The 23,756-nt window shown below is 41.8% G+C and overlaps 3 protein-coding genes across 3 annotated transcripts; 2 read left to right on the top strand and 1 right to left on the bottom strand.

The window, feature by feature from the left end:
• Nucleotides 1–1,656: 1,656 nt before the first annotated feature.
• aldh3b4 (aldehyde dehydrogenase 3 family, member B4) lies at nucleotides 1,657–6,834 on the top strand. Its single transcript, XM_076270871.1, has 9 exons — nucleotides 1,657–2,371; nucleotides 3,709–3,819; nucleotides 4,248–4,368; nucleotides 4,471–4,556; nucleotides 4,650–4,731; nucleotides 5,086–5,475; nucleotides 5,760–5,926; nucleotides 6,191–6,290; nucleotides 6,483–6,834. Exons 1-9 carry the CDS (start codon nucleotides 2,228–2,230, stop codon nucleotides 6,680–6,682), a joined length of 1,401 nt encoding a protein of 466 aa, XP_076126986.1. The 5' UTR covers nucleotides 1,657–2,227; the 3' UTR covers nucleotides 6,683–6,834.
• Nucleotides 6,835–6,871: 37 nt separating this feature from the next.
• Nucleotides 6,872–9,703, bottom strand: mmab (metabolism of cobalamin associated B). Its single transcript, XM_076270872.1, has 9 exons — nucleotides 9,541–9,703; nucleotides 9,344–9,408; nucleotides 9,025–9,118; nucleotides 8,869–8,926; nucleotides 8,717–8,789; nucleotides 8,449–8,546; nucleotides 8,121–8,185; nucleotides 7,889–7,948; nucleotides 6,872–7,803 (listed from the first exon to the last, which is right to left on the bottom strand). The coding sequence occupies exons 1-9, from the start codon at nucleotides 9,642–9,644 to the stop codon at nucleotides 7,719–7,721; spliced, it is 702 nt and encodes a 233-aa protein (XP_076126987.1). The 5' UTR covers nucleotides 9,645–9,703; the 3' UTR covers nucleotides 6,872–7,718.
• A 169-nt stretch (nucleotides 9,704–9,872) lies between these two features.
• mvk (mevalonate kinase) lies at nucleotides 9,873–19,853 on the top strand. The gene is made up of 10 exons (XM_076270870.1): nucleotides 9,873–10,241; nucleotides 11,798–11,945; nucleotides 12,101–12,248; nucleotides 13,173–13,328; nucleotides 14,093–14,196; nucleotides 14,356–14,401; nucleotides 14,528–14,618; nucleotides 15,494–15,613; nucleotides 15,815–15,968; nucleotides 18,351–19,853. The coding sequence occupies exons 1-10, from the start codon at nucleotides 10,164–10,166 to the stop codon at nucleotides 18,500–18,502; spliced, it is 1,197 nt and encodes a 398-aa protein (XP_076126985.1). The 5' UTR covers nucleotides 9,873–10,163; the 3' UTR covers nucleotides 18,503–19,853.
• Nucleotides 19,854–23,756: the final 3,903 nt, after the last annotated feature.

Genomic DNA, 23,756 nt, shown 5'->3' with positions numbered 1-23,756 from the left:
ATAATTCTTTAATGTCAAGGCGGAAATTTAGAACTGTAGATGGTGGTCTATGGTGCTATTTTACTTCATTAAAATTAATCAGGTTGTAACACAAATTATATTTCATTAACATATCACTATAGTTATTAATTCCATCCTAACATTACTGCTCTCTCACTTCTTTAGGGTTAGGGGTAAGTAACTAGTTAGTAGTAATGACTATATAATAGTCGTATGGCAAAGGTATGTTTTTCCCCATCCAAGCAGTGACTCTCAGGTAGGCAGCCAACAGAAGGCACCCAGGGACCATGTGCTCAGTCTGAGTCCTGGTCAGGAACACAAAAGAAGAGTTTACTGTTTTGATAATGAATACCTTCAATACAAAACATGCATGCATGCATCCAAGGGCATAACATAAATCTAATCTACAAAACAGTTATTACATTACATTACATTTGGCTGATGCATTTTTAAGCAACTAACAACATGGTTAACAGTTTAAGCTTTATAAAGCAATTCTCTCAACACTTATAGGACCATTTTAAAAAGCTCTAGTACAATAAGAATAAGTGCATCAGTGAGTGCTGTTTTTTAAACAATCGAAAGTCAGTTCTCAGGTGGTAAGTGCTAGGATCAGCAAGACTAGTTATTACTACTAACTACCCCTTATCCTAAAGAAGTGAGAGAGCAGTTATGTTAGGATGGAATTAATTACTATAGTGATATGTCAATTAAATATAATTTGTGTTACAACCTGGTACATTAATGAAGTCAAATAGCACCATAGACCATCATGAGTGTTGGCTTTCATTTGATACCATTTCTATATGGTCCTTGTGGTTGTGGAGATATTTAGTGTTGGTATGTCATGTTGAGCAGGAAACCAACAAATTGGCCTGAAATTGCTTAAAGTCATACACACAAAAATCAGCTTGACAACCACCCTAATTATCATGCTTGCACATACATTGGATTATATTGCACATTTTCCCAAAATTACAGTAGGTAACGTGGAAGAAAATGAAAGCACTTTGGGGGGGGGGGGAATCTGCTTTTACCACTTATAAGAATACAGTGTTAAAATGGATAAAAAAACATTTTCTAAGCTGACAACCTGGCTAGAACACATGTTGAGGGGTTAAATATTAATACTGGATAGGTTGTATGCTTGTACCAAAAAGTGTTTCGACAGAGTTTTAATATCAGTTTTGGCCCCTTGACTATACTGGAGTGACTTCTTTATGAAACTGTGTAGTCTGAATCTGCAGGGTAGTCTAGGCTTTTTGTAAGATAACAAAAAAAAAAAAAACGAATAAGTCTGCCTTCATGTTTGTTAATGTTAATTGGAGCTGTAATTGTTGTGAAAGTGTCTAATTAGTTATTTTGGATTTATAGCTATCCTTTTCATTTAGAGGTTTTGGAGTTGTGAAACAGTTGCTCAAGATATTTTGATAGGATTTGAGAAAGTTTGGGTTTGGGGATCACCAACTGCGCAGTCTCAGTCAGAAGTTGCATGTGTTGGGTGCTGGAGCGTCCTTGTGTGTGATCCAGTGTGATTTGAAAATACTTTAGTTTGGTTTTGGACATTTGTTGAGCAAACCTACAAGAAACATGAATTCTCCGCCTAGTCCATCTCCAACGAGATGGTTCAAAGCAATAAGAAGGTAAGATGATGATGCCAACTGATAGAATAGCCTATGGATTTATTTATTTTTTAGAAGGCTGGTAATCGAAGAACAGGTAGTAATACATTTGACATACATTTGAATCTTCAGCTCCAGATTTGTTTGGATTAAACTCTCGACTGGATAAGCAGATTAACCTTTTTTAGACCTACGTAATTTGACTTGAAAACGCCAGGCTATAGGCTATTTGTGACTTTGTTTCATTTTTTGGTTGCCATAATCTGATTGGCTGGCATAAGGGGCCCTGCTTCTCAGCGTCCGTCTAAGAACACTCAGGAATATTTATTGAGATTGAACACCGAGGAAAATTGTGTGGCTCATGGAATATGAACCGAGTCAGAAAAAATACAGCATGTCGTTCATGTCAGAGAAACGGCCGCATAACATGCAGAAGGTATCCGACTTTTGATTTAAAAGGAATGCCAATTTAAGATAACCTAGAGTGAATTATTGCGCAGCCTATAGACTACTCTTAAATACTATGTCCTTCAGCAGTTGGATTCTTTCGCAGGACTCGACACGGAGATCTCTGCTTAAAGACTGGTCCAGGGGAATGTGCCGAGATGCTAAAGAGGGCCAGAGCAGCCTTCCAGTCTGGTCGAACAGCGAATGAGTGCTTCCGACTGGCCCAGCTCGACGCCGTGATGCGCTTGGTCTTTGAGCATGAGTGTGACTTTGTTGATGCACTAGCGAGGGACCTGCACAAGGTAAACTCAGTCTGGACACAGCACTTTTGATGAGCTATTTATACATGCAGCAACTGCAAAATAGTTTGGATTCAAATGTAATCACACAACAATGGTAAGCTTACATGCTGATCTGGACACAGGTGTGCCACAGGATCTGTCACAGGGTGGGGTAGGGGGGGGGGTGTTTGAGGAACATGTTTTAATATGTAATTAAAATGATCTATACTTGCCGTTCCCTATGTGTGCCCTTCCATTGGAAAAGGGTGCCATTATGCAGTGCCCTCTATGCTGCCCTGTATGTACTACTAAAGAAGTGCCAACATAGGCGCTCCTCTAGTGGATAAAATGTGATGCCGTGAAGTAAAGGGTGTCCCTACTTGCATCAATTTAGGGAAGTTTCCTAACGGATGCCCCTGCAGTGGAAAATATGTGGTAGATGCCTTTATTATGGGACAAACCTGAGGTTCCCTACCGGTGCCTTTCTGATGAAAGAAAATCATGAAGTGCTTAAATAGCACTGTGGCACTTTGAAGAGCCCTTGCAATGAAAAGGAACAAATCCCAGTAAAATGAGATGTAGTGCCCTACAGTCTTCCTTACCATGTGCCCTCTAGGGAAGGTTTTCCCAAAGGCAGTGCCATGATGTGAGTCTAGGGTGTCACCAAATACCATTTTCTGTATTTCTGCAAGGGACAGCGCAGTTAGGCTACTATTTAACTGACATTTTGATGATCTCTCATCTGCACTGTCCATATTTTCATTTTCAATGTATGGGGACTTTAGGCCAGGACATTCGACGTTACAATAATAACACAAGCATTCATGTCACTGCAGACCCTCAGCCCTATCTCACAACGAAAAAGAAAGTGAGTCCAAATTCCATTCATGCTGTGATCTGATAATCATCTAAATCATGTGTGATAATCATGCTTTGTGATTGTCATCTTTTTTCCACAGCAAGATGCCTTAAATATGTTGATGGCTATGCCATATTTGTAAATCTCAATCTGTCCATTTCTTTCCACAAAACCCGCCAGAAGTCATCATTTAGAGTTATTTTTTAAAAATGTTCTCTTGGGGTGCATGCCCCGGGACCCCCTATCTTTGCCAACTCTCTGAGGTGGGCCCTCTTCATGCACCCATGGGCCACAGAGGCTCCTGCTTGACACATAACCTTTTGCGTGAGCTTGTCACTAAATGTCGTGACATAGGTGCGCTTTTAGTTTTGTTGTTTTGTTTTGTTGTTTTGCCCCTGCCCTTCAAAAAGTTTGTGGACGTCACTGGGTCTGGATATAGTTTTGAACAATATTCTTACGGTATGCTCACCTTTCTTTTAATAATGTTGGGTCTTTTCAGCCTCGCTTTGAGACAGTGGTGTCAGAGTTAATTCTGGTGAAGAATGAAGCTGTCTATGCCATCAACAACCTTCGTAAATGGATGGAGCCACAACGTGTCGAGAGAAACCTGGTGAGACTGTTATGTTCAGTTCAGATAGCATATTAGTTAGTTGCACACAGTCAATGTTATTTTGTATTGTTAAGATTATAAGAGACTCAGACATCTTAATAGAAAGAACCGGAAAAACACTCTCGCCTGTTACAAAGACCCACATTGTGCTGCGGGACCCAAAGCGGATTAAAGGGTAACCTGAAAAAGGTTCTCCCAGCTTGATTTGGGCATGGCTATTCTTATGCTTTTTTGTTTTTATACAGAATCAGTTTCACACAGAAAAAGATACAACAGTGGCCATTTTCACTGATTCCTGTGTTGGGGACTATATACGCTCATAAACTTCCGCTGCAGTTAGGCATCTAGAGAGATAAGGCCATTTTGAGAGATTCAAGAGATTCTTTAAAAAAATAAACAAACAAAAACATTTGTGTGGTTTGGACCAGTCCACAGCTCTGGACGAATGCATGGTGGTGAGCGAGCCTCTGGGCACAGTATTGGTCCTTGGGTCATGGGCAAACCCTGTTCAGCTCTGCCTCGTGCCCCTGATTGGAGCCATGGCTGCAGGTACAGACAGTTTGGCCTGTCTTCTTTTCATGATGGCAGTAGGTCTATAGGCATGTCATGTGTTATTATTGTGTGTGTGTCTGTGTGTGTGCGCGCATGCAGGGAATTGTGTGGTCATCAGCCCCTCTGAACACTGTGCTCACACAGCAGAGCTCCTTCACCGACTTCTACCCTCTTACCTGGATAATGTGAGTGGAGCGCTAATCTGCTTTAAAGGCCCAAACCTCTGGCACATGCACGATCCAAGATATCTAAGATCAATCCTCTCCCTCCTTCCTTAGGAGTGCTATCATATTGTCCTTGCAGGGACAAATGACATCTCTGAGATGGTGGAACTGAAGTTTGACCACGTCTTCTTTTCTGGTAAAACTTTTATATCATTCTTTAGTCAGTACACAGCTTGTATGGATTTACATTTCATCATTTTAGTTATTTAGTTTTTACCATTCACCTGAGGTAATCTGTCAGGTTCCTCTCATGACCTAACATGACTGTTGAGCTGAAATACCAACAGCCTTTCACTAGATTTGCAGATTTCAGAGGGGTGACTAACCAAAGCCTTTAACACACTCAGTTGAGACCTTGGGTTGTATGATGATATGGTATTTAACATGATATACCATGTGATTGTCATTGAGCACAACAGTGTGAGTGAGATTGACCTTTGACCTCCCAAGCCCAGTGTGAGGATGACCAGTGGTGCATTGTGTTCCGCAGGCACTCGTGAGGAAGGCACCAAGGTGTCCCTGGCTGCAGCCCGCAGTCTCACGCCGGTCACTCTCGTACTGAGCGGCAAGAACCCGTGCTACGTGGACCAGACGTGTGACATAAACACCACGGCGCGCCGGATCGCCTGGGCCCGGTTCCACAATGGCGGACAGAGCGTGGCCTCGCCGGACTACGTGCTGTGTCACGCCGACGTGAAGGAGCGGCTACTGCAGGCCCTGCGCTGTGCCCTGCTCATCTTCTATGGCTCGGACCCGCGAGAGTCTCGCAGCTACGGCCGTCTGGTGAACATGGAGAACTTCAGCCGCGTCAGAGACCTGCTCTGGAGGTCAGGGAAGGTGGTGATGGGGGGTCAAGTGAACGAAGCGGAGAAGTATGTTGGTCAGTGCCACATTACATTTGGTCATCACGCACATGTAATCTCAAACATGTAGTGTCTGTGATGGCCTTGTGATTACAAAATGATTACATCAGGGTTTAAAGTTCACACAGGCAACGTTTCTGATTTTAGATTTAAAAATGGAAACATTTCTGATTGAGGCATGGACATTTTCCTTCTTTAAGCCCCCTTACATACAGTATAATTCCCTGTTGATTTGTATGTTTTAGTCATGGTGTAGTTTGAGGACGTGTTTTCTCTAAATGACTCCTCTGTTTGTCTTTAGCACCAACACTGTTGTCAGATGTGTCTGAGACAGATCCAGTCATGCATCAGGAGTATTTCGGCCCGATCCTTCCTGTCCTGACAGTAGAAAGTGTCGATGAGGCCATCTCCTTCATCAACAAGAGAGACAAGCCTTTATGTGTTTATGCATATTCCAGCAACAGCAAGGTAAATGGTAGCTGTAACAACTCAGAAGTCTACACATGTAAATCAATCTTACTGCCCGACACTGTATGAGATGTGCTATAGCGACATACACGTCACCCACTGGATTTTAGCCCTCTTGCTAGCACCCCAGCCTCCCATGTGTGAGACTGCGAGAACAAGTCCGATGTAGGACTGTGATGTCTGTATACAACACTGTTTATACACCCACAAATGCATGGTTGAATTGTGACTGACGGAGGCTTTCTGTCCATTTCCGTTCTGCAGGTGATTTCCAGACTGATGAACGAGACCTCTAGTGGAAGCTTCTGCTCAAATGACAGTGTCCTGCAGAGTCTCATGCCCTGCCTACCCTTTGGAGGAGTGGGTGAGTGCTATTTTAACTGTCTTGTCTAAAGTAGACCAAAGTGGTCTTTTCCTGGAGTGCCTTGATTGCTTTCCTTTTCAATATTTTGGTGTGTTTAGGTAATCATTACAGCCTTCATATTTTATAAACATTGGCTACATTCTTTGCGGAAAAAAATATATACCAAAAGCACTTAACCGAAACTCATTTTAGGTCAGAGTGGGATGGGCTCATTCCATGGACGCTACAGCTTCGACATATTCTCTCACAAGAAGTCCTGCCTTTTGCGGGGCACTCGGATCGAGTGTCTGACCTACCTGCGCTACCCGCCTTACGATGACCGCAACCTGTCCCTCATGACATGGGCCAGCAGCCTGACGCAGAAGAGCCAAGGCTGGTGTCAAATTCTATGAAGGCTTTGATGAAAGAGTTAGTACGGCCTTAATGATGAATATGTTTAGTGCCGTGTCTGTGCTAGTGTTCCTACCAGCTTTATGGCAACTACAGGAACTGAATGTAAGGAATTCTGTTGCAGGTCTGCTGGAAAAGAACCTCAGACTCAGTCTAGAAAATGGAGATTGACATGCAACCCAGGCACTGTCTGTGATGCATAAAAGATGTATTTAATTCATTGAACAGAAGGTATTAATTAATCTGAGTAAAGGCAAATAATTTAATCTATATGACAACAATTTTGTAATCTCAGTTCATCAGGGAGGCATTAGGGAGATATTTTGCAAATGTGTGTATTTTTCTCTCCCACTGTGCCTTCTTTTTCACATTTGCAATGTGGACCTCATTGAAATTCAGTTAGCTCTTGAACGTGGATTCACTGTTGTTAAATAATAATTTATATTGATACATATAACATTATTGTCTGCTAGAGGTTCAATGTGTTTCATCAATTCCATGACTTTAAATTTAATCACAAAGAACAAAAAAAGTGATTCATCATGATTAATCACAGCAAACTGCATCATTAATGAGTTCAATTAAAAAAAGAATATGCATATGTACAGAACTCTATAAATAACATCAAAGAAGGAGATGGAGCGTGAATATTATCTGACTGGAAATCTAAGGAATCTGAGTGTTGGGTCCAGGGGAAGGGTGGGTACCGATAAACTGAAGAAGGCCAGAGCCCTCTACTGTACATTTATTGCAATTAGAGGTGCTGAATCTAAGAAGTGCTTTTACCTTTCTTTAAAAAAAAAAAAAAACTCTTGACTAAGCAAGGTGTTCCAAGTTTCAGAAATGTCATGTGGAATTCCATAGAAAACAGACATGTCTTGTGGAATTACATAAAAACTTTCTCCATTGTGTTCGACTTGATACATTTTATAGTTGAAGATCAAATAAAAATACATGCTTTGATTTCACACAACAAAACAGCCAGTCTCTGTATGATTTTGGGATTTACCCACTTCCTCCCGAACACACACACGGGTGTTATGTAGGTCTTCTGTAGACACTTTCAGCCGCTCCCTCCTTCATGGCCGCATACCTCGCCAGGGTGAACAGGTAGTCGCTGAGTCTGTGTGTGGAAACGAAGGAGGGTTAACAGCTGGGATGGAATGGGGGGGGGGGGGGGGGGGGGGGTTGATGGGTTACATCACTACCTGTTTAGAAACTTGGCAACATCAGGATCAGCCTCCCCTGAGCGAACAATAGGGGCCACACTAAGGAAGAATAAAACGGGTTAAAAAGGTTAAAAAAAAATGTGTATACATTAATTGTAATGATTTTTTTTTTAAATGAAGGGAATTGAAGTCCTTTAAAACTGAATGAAATGTTGCTAATCTGTGAATGTGTGTTCATGTACAGTATTCTCCAACAGAGATTGTTGCTGACCTTCGCTCGGCCCTGCGACACACTGCACGGGCTACATGTAAAGAGGCACTGCTCTTTCCTCCAGACTGCAGGATGAAAAAACACATCCCTCAATATGCCTCACTGGCAATAACGTGTGGGTATTACATGACAACATCGTATCATTAACAGCCTATACTGTACCTACACCCTATATATTTCCTTTCTAAGATTTCCTTGCTAAGATGGCTACATGACTGATTTAAACAGAACAAAACAAACTAAAAAACATGCCTTGCATATACTCAATACAAATGGGTAAATGGCACTTCGTCTTATATTTAGTTCTAGTCACCCAAGCGAACCTTACAGGCAGTATGAAATTAGTCAATGGTGGCAGCTCCGCTGTGTACTTGTCAATCCAACTCTCGAGCTCCAACACAGGCTGGGGACTAAACTTGGTCTTCACTGGGGAGAGAAAGAAAAAAGATGCCTTTTGAAAATGTTGACCACACCAGGCCCAAAGCAGTGGGTCTCCCTTGACATTTACCCTGTAAGCAATCTTGTTTGTGGTCTATAATGTCTCAAGCAGTTATGTTGGTCATGATGAGAGCCAATACTACTATAAACATATTTACCTCTGTGACTCTCCCTAGCTGATGAGAAAGGGGTGGCAACATTAGATCCCACATCTTGCAACACACACTGAATCTGTACACACAAATCAAATTTCAGACCAGAACATGGGAGGTATAAATTCCTGTGAGCAATAGAATGGACAGTGACAGACCTTCTCAAGCTCTTCAATGAATTGATGTTCCTTGTCCTTGCAAAACTCCCTGGCCAATCTTTGAGAAGAATACAGGGGGTCATTAGAAAGCAATGCATGGCAAAACCAAACACTTGCCTTCTGATAATCTTAATCCAACAATTTCACTGAGCCTACCCTATGGCAGACGACAACTCATCTGTATCACCCAAAGCCTCGAAGATGCTGTCTTCTTTTGGTCTTCTCTCACCTGTGAATGTGCTGGAAAATCCTGCGTTTGTGGAACAATGAAACAGGTAATGATTTGTCTCAATGATCTGAAAATAGTCTAGAAAGAAATTTTGTGGATTTTTAAATAATTACTACAAGAATTCGTCAATCAGTAGTAGCCTGCTTCATGTTTAAGGATCTACAGTCAAAGTCACACGAGCAACATCAAGGGTGTTAGTAGTGGTGAGGTAACAGAACTGAGAATTAAACAAGTCGGTTGCAACACCTTTATCTCCAGTTTTGGTGTAAATTTTCGGAACTCTAGTCTCTTCATCTGACCTGGTGGCAAAACTTGAATGGGGACAAAAAAGAAGAGCATTATTTCAACGGTGTTACTAGCACAGACAGCTGTAACTTCTACCACACAATGCTATCTTTGCTTCGCTAGCTAGCCAGGGCGACAACCAAGAAAATTAATGTTACCTTCTATCTGTCCTACATATGTGTCGTACCATGTACACCTGTGCACACTGGCTTGACCAAAAGATACAGCGCATTTGCAAGCGGTTTGTCACAGCAGCTGCCATTATTGTTGTCAGTTTCGTAACAAGAAAGCAAGCGTGATGGTTATTCTTGCTATCGTCGTATTTACATTCATAGTAATATGTCTGTTATAGGCACCCGTACAAAGAAGGCTGGGCTTTCCTGTCACACGACCGATACGTCTGATAGGCTGTTTAGTTCTCGATGATTCCGATTGGTTATTGGGCGGTCTGTACATAAGGCGTTTAGCACTCATTGGCTTTTATCGGGGATGCATTCATCCGTGTGTTGACACTTCATCTGACTTATGTGTGGCAAGTTCACAGTGAGTTATTGTTAAATAGACATGTTTCTTTTCAGCAGAGACTGCATTTGACCTTCTGTGAGTGGAACTTATTAGACACTAGTGGCGGCGAGTACAGCTTCATAGCGGATAGCTAGCCTGTGATCGACTGCTAGCCAAGCATCTAGCTGTGTCTTTATTGTATTCAAGCGACTGTTGTTTTGGCTCATGGTGAGCAACTTTAAGAAATTTCCGTATTCGTTGGACATTGAATTTTAGAATGCACGCTATTGACTGCATTGTTTCAGCACCAGGAAAAGCCATCCTTCATGGAGAGCACGCTGTCGTCCACGGGAAGGTGAGCCTGGGCTCCGGATGTGTGCTGATGTTTTGACAGATTACTAAAACGTCGATTACTGACTCCCGACCTTACCTTATCTAACATTTAAGTCTGTCTTTGGTCTGGCCTTGAGACCCTCAATTTTCCATGGTCATTAATGATACGGTGAGCTACGTGGTCAGACGCGCAAATGAGTGCCTGCACTTGTTTGGAACATGCTGATGTTAGGCACATTTGCAAGTTCCCAACTGGCCTTTCAGTAGCCTACTCGACAGGTTTGTCTCTGACATTAGGGTGTTTTGTCCATGGCAACGACTGGCATACGGATAAATTCTATCAAAATTAAGGTCTGACATCTGGAGAGATTATTCTGGGTGATGTTCATGTAACATAACGTTACAGACTTCTAGAGCACATACCAGGGCAAACAGAGCATGTGCGGTCTTTGTGCGTGATATAACTGTATCTGGTAGCATCAGACAGATTTTTGACAGATGTTTACCAGATGTTTACAAGATGTCGGCACATTTGTGCTCTATTGTTGTCTCATATTAGTAACTAAACCCAGAATAGAAATAAAAAATATTAAATTAAGTATTAACTGATCCAGTGTCATCGTATCCTAGGCACTTGAAATATCCATAGTACATAGGACAGTAAATATCTGATCAGCCATTCTGTTTTTGCACTGTCAAAGTTGCTTGAATATGCATGGGTCATTCTACAGATTTGGTGCCATTTGTGATTGAGGAGGATGAACAAATGAACATTAAAATGTCAAGCTTTTTTTTTAATTTGATGTGACAAAGTGATGTGTGTACTTGATAGCAAAACTTTTCTCCATCCTAACATGAACAATTTAGCCATTCAACCCATTGATAAACAGTGTGTGGAATGAAGAAACCTTCTTAACTATGGGTTTTCCCTATACAAGTGTTGAAAGCCTGAGATTGACCAAGTCCACATATATCCACCATTAATCATAAATCCACCATAAATTATTTAATAGAAAGTGAGAGAGAAACTGACCACTTGTCATACCATGCTGTTCTGAAAACGCCACCTGTATGACGCCACCTCCCCATGCTGTATGACGCCACCTCCTTAATAAAAGATGTCAAAAGGATCAAACTACCATTTTTTGGGAGGGGGAAATGGTTGTGCTACGGGGTTGATTGAAACACAGGGACAGGGTTCTTCATTAACAAAAAAATTGCATTATTATTTAACAGTATGTACTCAAAATGAGTCACGCTATTTCTATAATGGTCAATGGGTACAGGTGAAATTCTTGATAGTCTCAGGACTAACGGCAAACATATATGTTGAAATAAATCTCTGTTTAGAACTCTCTTTCCAATTACATAGAAAAACATGTAAAACTTTGAAATGTTGCAATCTAAGTGTAGTTTGATCAATGTTCTGAAAAGTTATAACTGTAGTAGGCTACATCTTGGGACACTGATACTACTTAAATGCCACGGTATTTGTAGAATGACCCATATACTACAATTAAAAATTATGCATTCTTTTTTATTATGTGATACATTTAGCCTGTAATATCAATGTTTCAGGTTGCTCTGGCAGTGAGTTTGAATTTACGAACATTCCTTCGACTTCAAGCTACCTCCACCAGCAAGGTCTGCATCAATCTACCTAACATAAACACATTTTTGTCCTGGGATGTCAGTGCACTACAGCATTTGCTTCCAGACAAAACCAGTAAGTGAAGAGTGCATCTGTTAAGTTTCTGTGTTCATCATGATGTAACATACATCAAATTCCATTTATCACATCATACCTAATGTAACCTAATTTGTACAGTGCATGCTTTATTTCCATACAGGGGGTAAGCTTACCTGACATTTATTTTACAGTTGACCATGGGAACTTAAAGGAGCTGGATGCTGATCTAGTCAGAAGGCTACGAGAGTTTACCGGAATAGAGGATGGAAGCACTGACACGCGGAGTATGGCTGTGTCGGCCTTTCTCTACATCTACTTCTCCGTCTTTTCCAAGTCAAAGTAAGAGTGCTACAAAACACATGCTCTTTGATGTGTTTAGGTGATTGGGAATTGACGGATTGCAAAATCCCCGTGTGGGCAGATATCAAAGCTAGACAAGTGTGGCAATACAGTTGTGACGTGTGGTGTTTGTGGTGGGCAAAGAAAACCGTTACTCTGCTCATAGTGCCAATACACCCTGATGGTGGAAGAATGATGAGAGTTTTTCACTAGACAGAAGGCTGGAGTCGTGACAAGCGTGTGTGCGTGCGTGAGTACTGCCCGAGGAAAATGAGCAGACTTGTTTATCACTCAGATCCATCAAGAAGCTCTTTTATTAACGCTGACAGTCAAGGCTATTTACAGAGGCTTCTTTCTACTAGGCTTGCAGTGTGGCCGCCAACAAATGTCATGGAGTCTGTTATAAACTGTATGGCAATATAATACCCTTGTGGAGCGTCCCCATTAGACAGATTGTAGCATGTCTTCTCAGCAGAAAATGTCCTTGGTGTAATGACCATACACACATTTATGGTCCATTTCATGCTGCAATTCTGATATAATTAGACTCTTGAGTCGTAATTTATCATGCTCCTTAAGGAGGCTGAAGTAATGCAGATCAAGAGCAGTGAGCTCTCCAGTGGTGTTTATATTTGTTTGTTTTCAAAGATATGACATTCAGTTTGAAACGCTGTAAACATCCTCTTTAATGGACCAGATTCAGGCTTGACAAGTGGTATACATTTGTTTTGTAATAAGAATGATAAAGTATCAAATTAATATAATAAAGTCAACATCATTGAGAATCTGTATGCTTGAAGAAGCTTTTTTTCCTTTTGATTTTTGGTCATCCAACATTTAGCTGAGCACTCTTTGTGTGCAGTCCTGGGTGTGTGTACGTATTGCCTTTTTATTATTGCTGACTGGAAGGGTGATGTGTTGCAGAGCGTTGCCCAGCCTGACTGTGACTGTCTGGTCGGAGCTGCCCACGGGAGCTGGCCTGGGCTCCAGCGCCGCCTACTGTGTGTGCGTGGCCGCCGCACTGCTCTCCACGCAGGGGGCCGTCTCCTGTCCTCTGGGGCCAGATGGGGACACAGCCAGGTAACACACACACACACACACACACACACACACACACACACACTTTCATACAGATTATTTTGGGCTGCATACTAACAGCAAGTGTTGAGTGAAGAAATACTGGCCATTGCAGTGGGTTCTGTGGAAGAAATTGGACCTATAGTATCTATAAACCCTGAGAGAGACTGAGATAAGGCTTGACTTTCTTATTAGTAGTTTATTCACCTCTGCAGAGAGGTCTCATGCATCAGGCAATCTGTACAGAGAAAAAGTCTGTGCACCAAAGAGATAATCACTTGTTTCTCACACACACATTTATATTTTGTATCATTATACTTCCTTTCACACACACACACACACACACACACACACTTTTGTCAACTTTAGTACAATGAGTTAGAACATTAGGTTAAGAACTAAGGACATTTAAAAACCACACAGGCCTGACTTATTTGCACAGAAAAGTTACAGAAACAGAAGTATCAAATTAAAAGGTTTATGCTCTTACAGAAACACAAGTATCAAAGCAAAAGCAATAGTTTAAATTCCATCTTTGTAATTTTCCCTCACAGTTCTCACAATGCTCTAGTCACAAGAAGAAACATCAGAAACAAGAAGCTGACAAATGGATCCTTGTTGTTTTCCCTGTGTACTGTCATTCCCTTGTTTTTTTAGACAAAAGCTCTTAGCATTTTGTATGGTAAATCTTTGCCGCACCACTGAAACTGCTCCTGTTGGTTCTGACTACATGGTGTGGATTGATATGTGTCTTTACCTTGGCTCAGGTGGAGTGGTGAGGAGTTGGAGATGATCAATCAGTGGGCCTTTCAGGGGGAGAGGATCATCCATGGGAACCCCTCAGGGGTAGACAACGCCGTGAGCACATGGGGTAAGATGGGACCAGCACATCAACATCATCATGCTCACCCCACCCAGGCTCGCTAAGATGATGTGGACGTGTATTTGTGACTTTTTAACAGATGTTTGGACCTTTTTTGACAGCATTTATTGATACGATAGTTCCCTGTTTTTGTTTACTCTTTCATAGGAAGCATACTAAGATATCATGCTGGGAAGATTACCCCTTTGCAAAGGTACCCCTCAATGAGATGAATGCTTCTTATTTAATGAACAACAAAAGTGATCTGCACACAAACGATCATCATTGTATGGTTTGGCATCTTTCCCCCTGCTAACTTTGGCCGTAATGGTCTCCTCAGGGTTCCCACGCTGCGGATTCTCCTCACCAACACCCGAGTGCCGCGCAGCACAAAGACACTTGTTGCCGGTGTGAAGGACAAAATTAACAAGGTACGGAAATGGCCGCTCCTCACGCGCTCCCAGGCCTGTAATTAGCATAATAGCTACAGCTGCCACAGTCACTCAAAGCTCTCTGGGGGATCAGAGGCTTCTATTTATGAAAAAAGAAGAAGAAGCCAAAAAAAAAAAAACGCAAAAAGACAGGAAACTAAAGTGCTCTGTAGACATCCCCAGGTGCTGTTGCTGTGACAACAGTGACAGGTAGGTTGTCGCATAACAGGGTGAATCCAGGTCGGATGGGGGTGGGAGGTGGGGATGGTGTTTTTGCTTTACCGCAGCGATTATGAAGGAAGAGGAGTGAAAGTTCGTGACCTTTTTCACCGGGAGTGTGCCGCAGCGTGCACATCACTGCTTCCTGCTTAATCAGGAGGCACTAATTGTGCTTCTGAAGGGCTGCCGCTGTGTCGTGCTCTGGTTAATTACGATCATTACTTTAGCCAGAGTCAGAGATGAAGGGAAGGAAGCCAGAGGATGTTGCAAAGCAGGGCTCCATATGACCCTCTGGTTCAATGAAACCGCTTTGTACTAGCTGAAGAAATGAAGAGCTCATACTACCCTTTGCATGGATCTTGGGTTTTGAAATGAGATTTAAGAAGAAAAATGACATCTAAAAAGGAATCTGATGCAACTTTGGACAAATTCACCTAATGTGTACCTTGGAAACAGTCAAAAGGAAAAGGGTTCAAATCATTATACACTCATTGGCCACGTTCATTTTGAGAGTAAGAAGATAGACACACTATCCAATATTTAGCAAGAATGGGATCTCCCCAAAGCTTACCGTATGTCAATCATTCATGAATCTCACCTTGTCTACCTTCTTTCTCTCTCTTTTTTTTTCTTTCTCTTTGTTTCTCTGTGTCAAGTTCCCGTCCGTACTAAACCCTGTGCTGGAGTCCGTGGATGCTGTGTCCTGCATGTGTGAACAGACACTCATGGAGATGGCCAAAGGCTCACCAACAGCAGAACATTACGCCACATTGGAGGTACGGACAAAACAAGAGTGCCCAGTAAATACCTCCATCAGTTACCTCATGTACTCTCTTATCTTTATCTAGATGATATGTTTATAATATGTAGAAATCCTGACATGCCATGAAGCCGTCTTATCGATCTCATCTCTTAATGCTTTGGAGCAGTTTGACTCATTTTTATTTCCCTGTTTTTTTTTATATATTTCTGCACAGGAGCTGATGGATATCAACCAGCACCATCTGAATGTGATGGGTGTGGGCCACCCCTCACTCGATACCCTCTGCACAGTCACACTGAGGCGGGGGCTGCACAGCAAGCTGACCGGGGCCGGAGGAGGGGGCTGTGGCATCACTCTCCTCAGACCAGGTGCACTCACATGCTTGTGTGTGTGTGTGTGCGTGCGTGCGTGCGTGCGTGTGTGTGAGATAGCCGAACAAGAATGAAATCGGGCTAAACGTGTAAAGTGTTGTCTGGCTTGAAGTTGGTGCTAAGCAAATTAGTAAGGTTTCCTTTGCAGGAGAGCATGTTGGGAAGAATAAATACATCCTGAGGTATTTTAGAGATTCAAAATGTTGAAATGCATTTGAACTCTATGCCTTCAGATTTCTCCTTCATTTGGCTTCATCTCTGTCAGAATAATATTCTTAGTTTGATGTTGTTTGAGTTCTGTTGGAGTTTTGGTTCTTTGGTATTTTTGTCTTTAGTTTTATCTCTGTGAGTGATGAGATGATCAGTTTTGTTAAATCGGGTTCACTTCAGGGTTTGTTTATATCCCAGGCTGACACGTCTGAGAAGAAATGGGTGTAGTGTTGAGTGTATGTTGGCCAGAAAGAGATTTCTTGCTTGTTTCCTGACAGATCTCAACAGGACCTGTCAGATGTCAATGCTTCATCATCTTTGTTTGTTTTGTTTATGCCTGAAGCATCTTAACACACAGAATCTTAATCAGGATGCCAGATTTCCCAGTATACAGGCTCGGATGATTGCTAGTCTGATAATGGCAGCAAGCTGGGTACTTGCTCTTAATGCCCCTTCTTAGACGAGGGAAGTAAATTGCTTCCTTTTGCAATTGCCATTTCAGTGATTACCTACTTTTAAGATGTAGCCCAAGACCTGAAATAAATGGCTTCCAAAGAATAGGCAGTTGTCACTTGTGTAGCAGGAATAAGATAAATACATTTTACAAGTTTAGAAAAAACATATTTAAATATTACACTGCTGACTGTTGAGAAGCCACAGCCTTAGACAGAAATGGCCCCGTCAGGAAAATGGTAAGAGGGGTTAGGCCGAGTAAAAGAGACGCTTATCTTATACGTTAAGCTTTATACACTCTATACCCTGCATGCCTGTGTTGAAGTTTCAGACAGCAGCAATCAAACAGCAAACTTCTCTTTGCTTTGATAAGCAAAAGCAGTGATTTGCCTTACTTCTGGCTGAGCCCCTGGAAGAGGATGGGAGAGAGGAGACAGAGAGAGAGAGAGAGATAGATAGAGAGGGAGGAGAAAGTGTATGATTGATAAAAGGTGCGTTGGCAGGGCGACTGGGGAGCGGGTGGGGTAAAGGGTGGGGGTGTTGGGAGGGTTGCCTTGTTCTGTAAGAAAAGGAAACATCAGCAGAATAGAAGTGTTAAGGCACAGGGAAGTGGATGGAAGGCAGAGGGCTAGCATCATCACAAGGCCGGCCATGCCATGGGACTGAGAGTGCTACAGCTGTCAAACTGAGATCTGCTGTTGGACACAACAATGCATCAGGTCACTAGCAAGTGTTAAAGCTAGAATACTCCAATAGTTTGTGTGGTTGAAAGTGAAAATAGTCAGACAATGATAATTTGATAGTCCCAAGACATTATTACATTCTTTCCTAGTATTCCCATTTCCCACCCATTGCATACATTATGCTTCTGTGAAGTTGGTAGATAAAATACAGAAACTAAACTTTGGAAATAGATTTTCTCTGATCTTTCAGAATTATGTGATTGTTTTGGGTCATACTGTAGACATAGAAAAACTACACATTGCACCTTTAATTTAATATCTCAATAGACTTGTGATCCAATCTCAATCTGCCACAGAAATAGCACACTTCATGGACATTTCCACTGACAGCAGTTATGTTAAGTCTATTTGTACTTAGAGAAGAACAGAAAAACTGTGATTTGAAGCACTCTGTAATGGAGGCTTTGGCTCATAAAAAAATGGCACTTGAAAGTCTAATTTTACCAATGTGACTGTCAGTACTGCTAAAAATACAAATCCATTATAGGGCTAGGTCTCTGGGACGTCTACAGACTTATTAAATTAAAATGCATGGTGTCAGTGGAGTGGGGGGTATGTGGTTGGGGGGTGGGGGCTGCTAGAGGACACAATAAAGCCTTTAAAAAGACAAGGATGGCAAGGAGTTTTCCCATATGCTTGTGGATACTTTAGACTGGTTATTGTAGAATTGGCATTCTATTTAAAACACAAGTATGTGTCTCCTGTACACTGGTGTCATACGTTAAATCTCTGACAGGACCTGGAAGTTTGTTTTTGTTCAAAGAGCAAAAGATGTAGCTCAAGGTTCTTTCTGGTGAAAATAAATGGATTTATCAGCAGCTTATTGTAATTAACGAGACCGCTTCTTTTGGTTTTGTGTTAACGCTTATCAACCAAAAGCCTTCTTTGATGTTCAGAGGCCGAGTGTTTTTTGCAGATCTTGATTAACTCGTTGCTCTGACTCCTTTGATTTCCCCCTTTTACCTTTTTTCAGACACAGACAATGCGGTGGTCCAGAGCACCATTCAGGACTTGAAAGACACCGGCTATGAATGTTGGGAAACGAACATCGGCGTGCCTGGAATTCAGCTGCACTCTCCCCACAGCATTAAAGAGGAAGTCATGAATGTTTTTAACAGCTACTAACAGCAGCAACTGGCTGTACCTAACAGATTGGCACACCATCCGAGCAGTCAGAACAGCCCATGAAGGCAAGGCTACAGGATAGGTGACCACGAAGAAGCTGTCTTTTAGGAGCTGGGTGTTATAGCCTACCGGAGACAAGTGGTGTGTCAATTCTCCAGAGAATGTTATACATTGCACTAGAAACAATATCCTCAGAGTAAGGACGCAAATGCATATGCCTGCCAATATATCATGCCCATGCGTGTGTTTTTTGTGGAATGCTAATTTATTCATTCAGACTGATGTCTGAGAGGGCTTTGCTATATTGTTGCACAATATAGCAAATTTATTACATGGCATGAATATGGACACAAAGATGTGGGAAGTGGATCTCTCAGGTTGTGGTGTTATAGTAAGGGTGTAACGGTATACAAAAATAATGTTTCGGTGTGTACCTCGGTTTTACTGCTAACCTAAAATTAACTGACAATATTGCTGATGCACAACGAGAATAATATATACAGTACAGGCCAAAAGTTTGGACATCTTCTCATTTCAATGCGTTTTCTTTATTTTCATGACTATTTACATTGTGCATTCTCACTGAAGGCATCAAAACTATGAATGAATCCAAAGTTATTTGGCCCACAGATAAATATTTGTCAATTATGGCTTGCTGAATATGGTATTAAATGTAAAAAAAAAAAAAGCAACTTTGAAGAAACTAGAATATAAGACATGTTTTCAGTTATTTCACACTTTTTTGTTAAGTACATAATTCCACATGTGTTCATTAATAGTTTTGATGAATCTACAATGTAAATAGTCATAAAAATAAAGGAAACGCATTGAATGAGAAGGTGTGTCCAAACTTTTGGCCTGTACTGTATATATATATTATTTTTTACTAAACTGACATGTCCATTAGGCCTACTTAATATGTTGTGTGGGAACTCAAATTTGAAACATTGTCCTCAAGCAAAAAAGCCTAGGCTACTGACTATTGTTAAAGACTGCATTTGGTACATTTGGTACACATCTATTGAAAACGTCCTGTGTCGAAACCGTTACAAATATGTGTACCTTTACACCCCTAGTTATTAGTTGCTTTGCTACTGGTTGGCCAGTAGATGGCATTATCTGTTCAGGTAAAGAGCTCTCGCTCAGAAGAATGAATTGTCTGGATTGAATTGAGCTTGATGGGGACTCATCACTTCAGTCAATCCGTTCATTTTGACATATTGTCATCAGTCATACTGTAAAATGCTGCCTTTGGATCACTGTACACAAATCATGTCAAATCATGTAAATTCTTTAATCATGTCAGTTTTCATGTGAAAGACAACAATAAATCAGTCTCGGTTTACTATCAGTTACGTTTACAGTAAATGTCTTAGCCGTTCTGTGGAAAGCGTTGGTTTGTAGCTCAGATCTTCACACATCTGCGTAGCCTACTACCCTCGTTGGTGCTCTCCAGCTCTGTGTGAGGCTCCTTTTTATAAATATTTATTTGGGTGCTTGTCACAGTCTCTTTGAGGTGATTACACATACCATAAATGACAGTCCCTGTTCAAAGCCGCGGTTGCCAGGAGACTCCTGGCCCCCTTCCAGCGCTGGCTTTAGTTCATTTCGGAAACACAATGTGGAAATTAACTTCTCTGCACTTTGTCAGGAACCGCAGCGGCGGTAGCAGCAGGGGCAGATTTTTCCTCAAATCCCCGAGCAGCCATGTAATTCACTTGGAATTCTGCGGAAAATAGGAGATAAAAAAAGACTATCTTTTGAAGACCATGCCCCAAGCTGTAGAGAGGAAATTTCAATTATATTGAGCAGACTCGTCTTTTTTCTCTCTCATTCCTCTGCCTCTTCTTCTGAACATGGAGGGGACTGACATGCCCCCCCATACCTACACTGAACAAATAGGTCCGCACATCAGCCCTGCCCACGCTAAATGACTTTGCCCCTGGACTAGTGGCACGAAGCGTGAAAAATATGTCGGCTTCGCTTTTCTCTCCCTCTCTTTTGACAAATTTCTGAAGTTGCTTGCTGAGGCTCACATCCAGATAAATCTACACAGTGGCCGTGATTACACGAATCAATTCGCCCCCTTCACCCCTTTTCCCCCCCTTCTCAAAGTCGACGGAGTCGGAATGCGTTGAGGGAATTGCATTCCAATCTTTGATCATCTGTAATGAAAAGATTGAAGCCTGTCTCCGAATGGAATAACAGGATTACCAAGGGAGGATGAGAGTGACATCAGGCGTTTTTGGAGAGGATGGGGGGCAGCATCTGTAAATCTGGCTTTTCAAAGGGATGTAGGATTACAGTCACACGTGCTGCCATGGTACCCACCACACACACACACACACACACACACAGACAGACACACACCACACACAGACAGACACACCACACACACTCGCTAGCACACACTCCCAGTGAGTGAGTCAGAGAACAAAAAAGAAAAATGATAATAAAAATAGTGTTCATCAGACAGTCTGGCTTCATGCTTTGACAGAACATTTTCAGAATAATATATTGCTCACATACATGACCGACTGGAATGAAAGTGATCAAAATGAAGAGAGCCTGAGCACGTTTGAGGGAAAGGTCAGCCTTCGGGAGTCTCGGGAAATAATTGATTCCCCCTTTTTCCTATTTCAAATATTGTTTGTATGCTTTTAAATGTCAGGGGGCTTTAGTTGGATTGTAGTCAGGGGGGAGCCAGACAGCCTAATGTACGGATGGGTCAGACATCATGAAGTACCCCCCGCCCCCTCTCCCCCCTAATAGTCTCCTCTTCCTCCCATTACCCCCTCTGCTGTGTCATCTTCATGTCAGGGGCAGCTCCGTACCGACCGGCCCCATCCCACCCATCATCTCTGGGCACGGTGGGGCCCGATGCCCCTGCTGAAATTTAATTACCTCTGTGCTTTTCAATTGCTGTTGCTTTGACAAGGGGCAACAAGAGAAGAGACGGCCCCGGCCACAGCCAGCCTTTTTTCATCTGCACTCATCCCCCTCTCTCTTTCTCTCCTTTTTCCCCCTACGTCTTCTCTGTCTTTCACTTTGCTCTCTTTCTTTGCTCTCTCTCTCTCTCTCGCTCGCTCCTTCACTTTCTATCGCTCTGTCTTTTCCCCCTGCGAGGCACAGATGGTATTTTTTTTATCAATGTCAGTGCCAGCTTCTTTCTGCTCTGATGAATAGATTCTAAGGAGGCCCTGACATTATTTCAGATAACAGAGGGAGTGCAGGCGAAAGAGGGTCAAGGATGGAGGGAGGATGCCAGCCGTGGAGGAATAGAATGAAAACAGTATGCAATGCTGAACCAGGGCTTTTCTTTCTCTCTCTCTCTCTCTCTCTCTCTCTCTCTCTCTCTCTCTCTCTTTCTCTCTCTCTCTCTACGTGCTGCACAGAAAGGAGTGCCTTCATAAACGATTTCCCTGTCAGAGCTTGTCAAACCGCATCAGCAAACAATAATAATGCCCTTATAATAATAATAATGCAAATTGTTGTTTGTTTGTGAATATCACTGTTAGTCATCAGTCGATTGCAATTGGCCTAGTTGCAGATTATGCCCCTGAAATGGGAACTAATTAGTGTATGCAGCAGTGAAAGCCGTGGAGAATAAAAGCTTTATATCAAAGCCAGTGGACCTACAGGTCAGCGCTCGTTATATTTTTCTGTTCCGTCTCATTAATGTTAATTAAATTGACTCAATTTACCTTTTAATCTGGATTCATATTTTCTAGAAGGCATTGTCTCCCATGAAGTCTCCAACAAAGGCTTGTCAGTATACAGCCCCATCTAAAATGATCAAGTCAACAAGATTTAACAGAAAGTGAACTGACTGTACTTTTAGAATGGAATAGAATTCATTTGAATATTGGAAGTAAACAAAGCAAGCATTCTCAGTGTTTTACTTCAGAGGTATTTGTGCTGGTGTGCTGTATGATTCATGTAGTGCCTTCTCAGTCTTGTCAGACTGTGTAGGCCACCAGCAGTGATGATTCGCTGTCAAAAGCCTAGCAGGCACATACTACACTTATACACTAGATGCTGGTCCCAGATTCCGGTCCTTTAAGATGAAATCTGATCTTGTGATGGGGCATGTATTCTGGAGAATGTTTGTTGTTAGTTGCCCACTGTAATCACAGAATCTTCATGAAGCAGTCACTGTGAATGTATTTACTGATTACACCAGACCACTTATCTTTTAGTGAGAAATGATAAAGCCCAAGCTTTATGAACATTTGTGTGTGTGTGTGTGTGAGAGAGAGAGAAGCTAGTGTGTGTGTGTGTGTGTGTGTGTGTGTGTGTTCAGAGGGTATCTTTATCTTTGGTGGACTTGAGAACAGTAAAGAGATCACCTGACCTGCACTAACTAATGTGTGCTTGCGCTCAGGTCTTTCAGGTCATTGTGAATTATTTGCTGCATGGCTCATATTTTCAGGTAGAGAGTAGATAGAGGATTATTATCGGTGGCCAAGCTGGCTAGAAAATAAAGAATGCGTAAGCGTACAGATTTCTGTCTGGAAGAGAAGTAGCTGTGTAAGAGACTAAAATCACTCAGTTTTAAGCCCGGGATTCAGGTCTTAAGCCAGAGACTATAAATTACCACTGATGCTCTCTCCCTGTTCTGCCTACATAATGTCTTTATTAGACTGCATGACTGTCATTCTAACATCTATCTTGATCACCACCGTTAATCACCACTGATATATGTTGATGTGGAAAATGTAGCCTACTTGAAATTCAGCTCTATGCTTTTATGTTACGTTTACGAAAGGTGCAGTGATCACTGAATGATACATGACTCAGGACAGTGCCATGGAGGACACCAACGCAAATGGAAATAAATAGCACAGAAGTCATAGAGCTATCTGAATTATCCCTAGCAACATTATGTAAGTGATGCATACAGTAGGTTTTAAGTATTAAATGACGTCTTTGATTTGAGTCATGAAGGTTATTTACAGTTTGTCATAGGTTCATAGTTTGTTGTCTGTGTGCAAGGGTTTATGCATTTTATAGTTTTTAATCATTTTGCATACCTAAATGAAACCCACCGTGTACATTTTAATGGGCTGGTTTTTTTAAAATCAAAAATGGAGTCAAATCAAAATGTCTAAATATCAGTGGGAGTTATTTCTTCCATTTAAAGTGAACTTCAGTATTTGCCATTTGGTACTACCTGACATTTATGCAACGCAATCATGGGGTTTTATCTGTAAAAGTTATATATTTTTTTATCAGTGAATACCTGGAATATAAT

The sequence above is a fragment of the Alosa pseudoharengus genome, unplaced genomic scaffold, assembly GCF_046254945.1.
Source record: "Alosa pseudoharengus isolate Yale_2024_CS ecotype anadromous, Long Island Sound unplaced genomic scaffold, YU_APseudo_1.1 YU_APseudo_1.1_scf_6, whole genome shotgun sequence".
In the NCBI taxonomy this organism is placed as follows: Eukaryota; Metazoa; Chordata; class Actinopteri; order Clupeiformes; family Clupeidae; genus Alosa; species Alosa pseudoharengus.
This window is presented reverse-complemented; position numbering and strand designations above follow the sequence as displayed.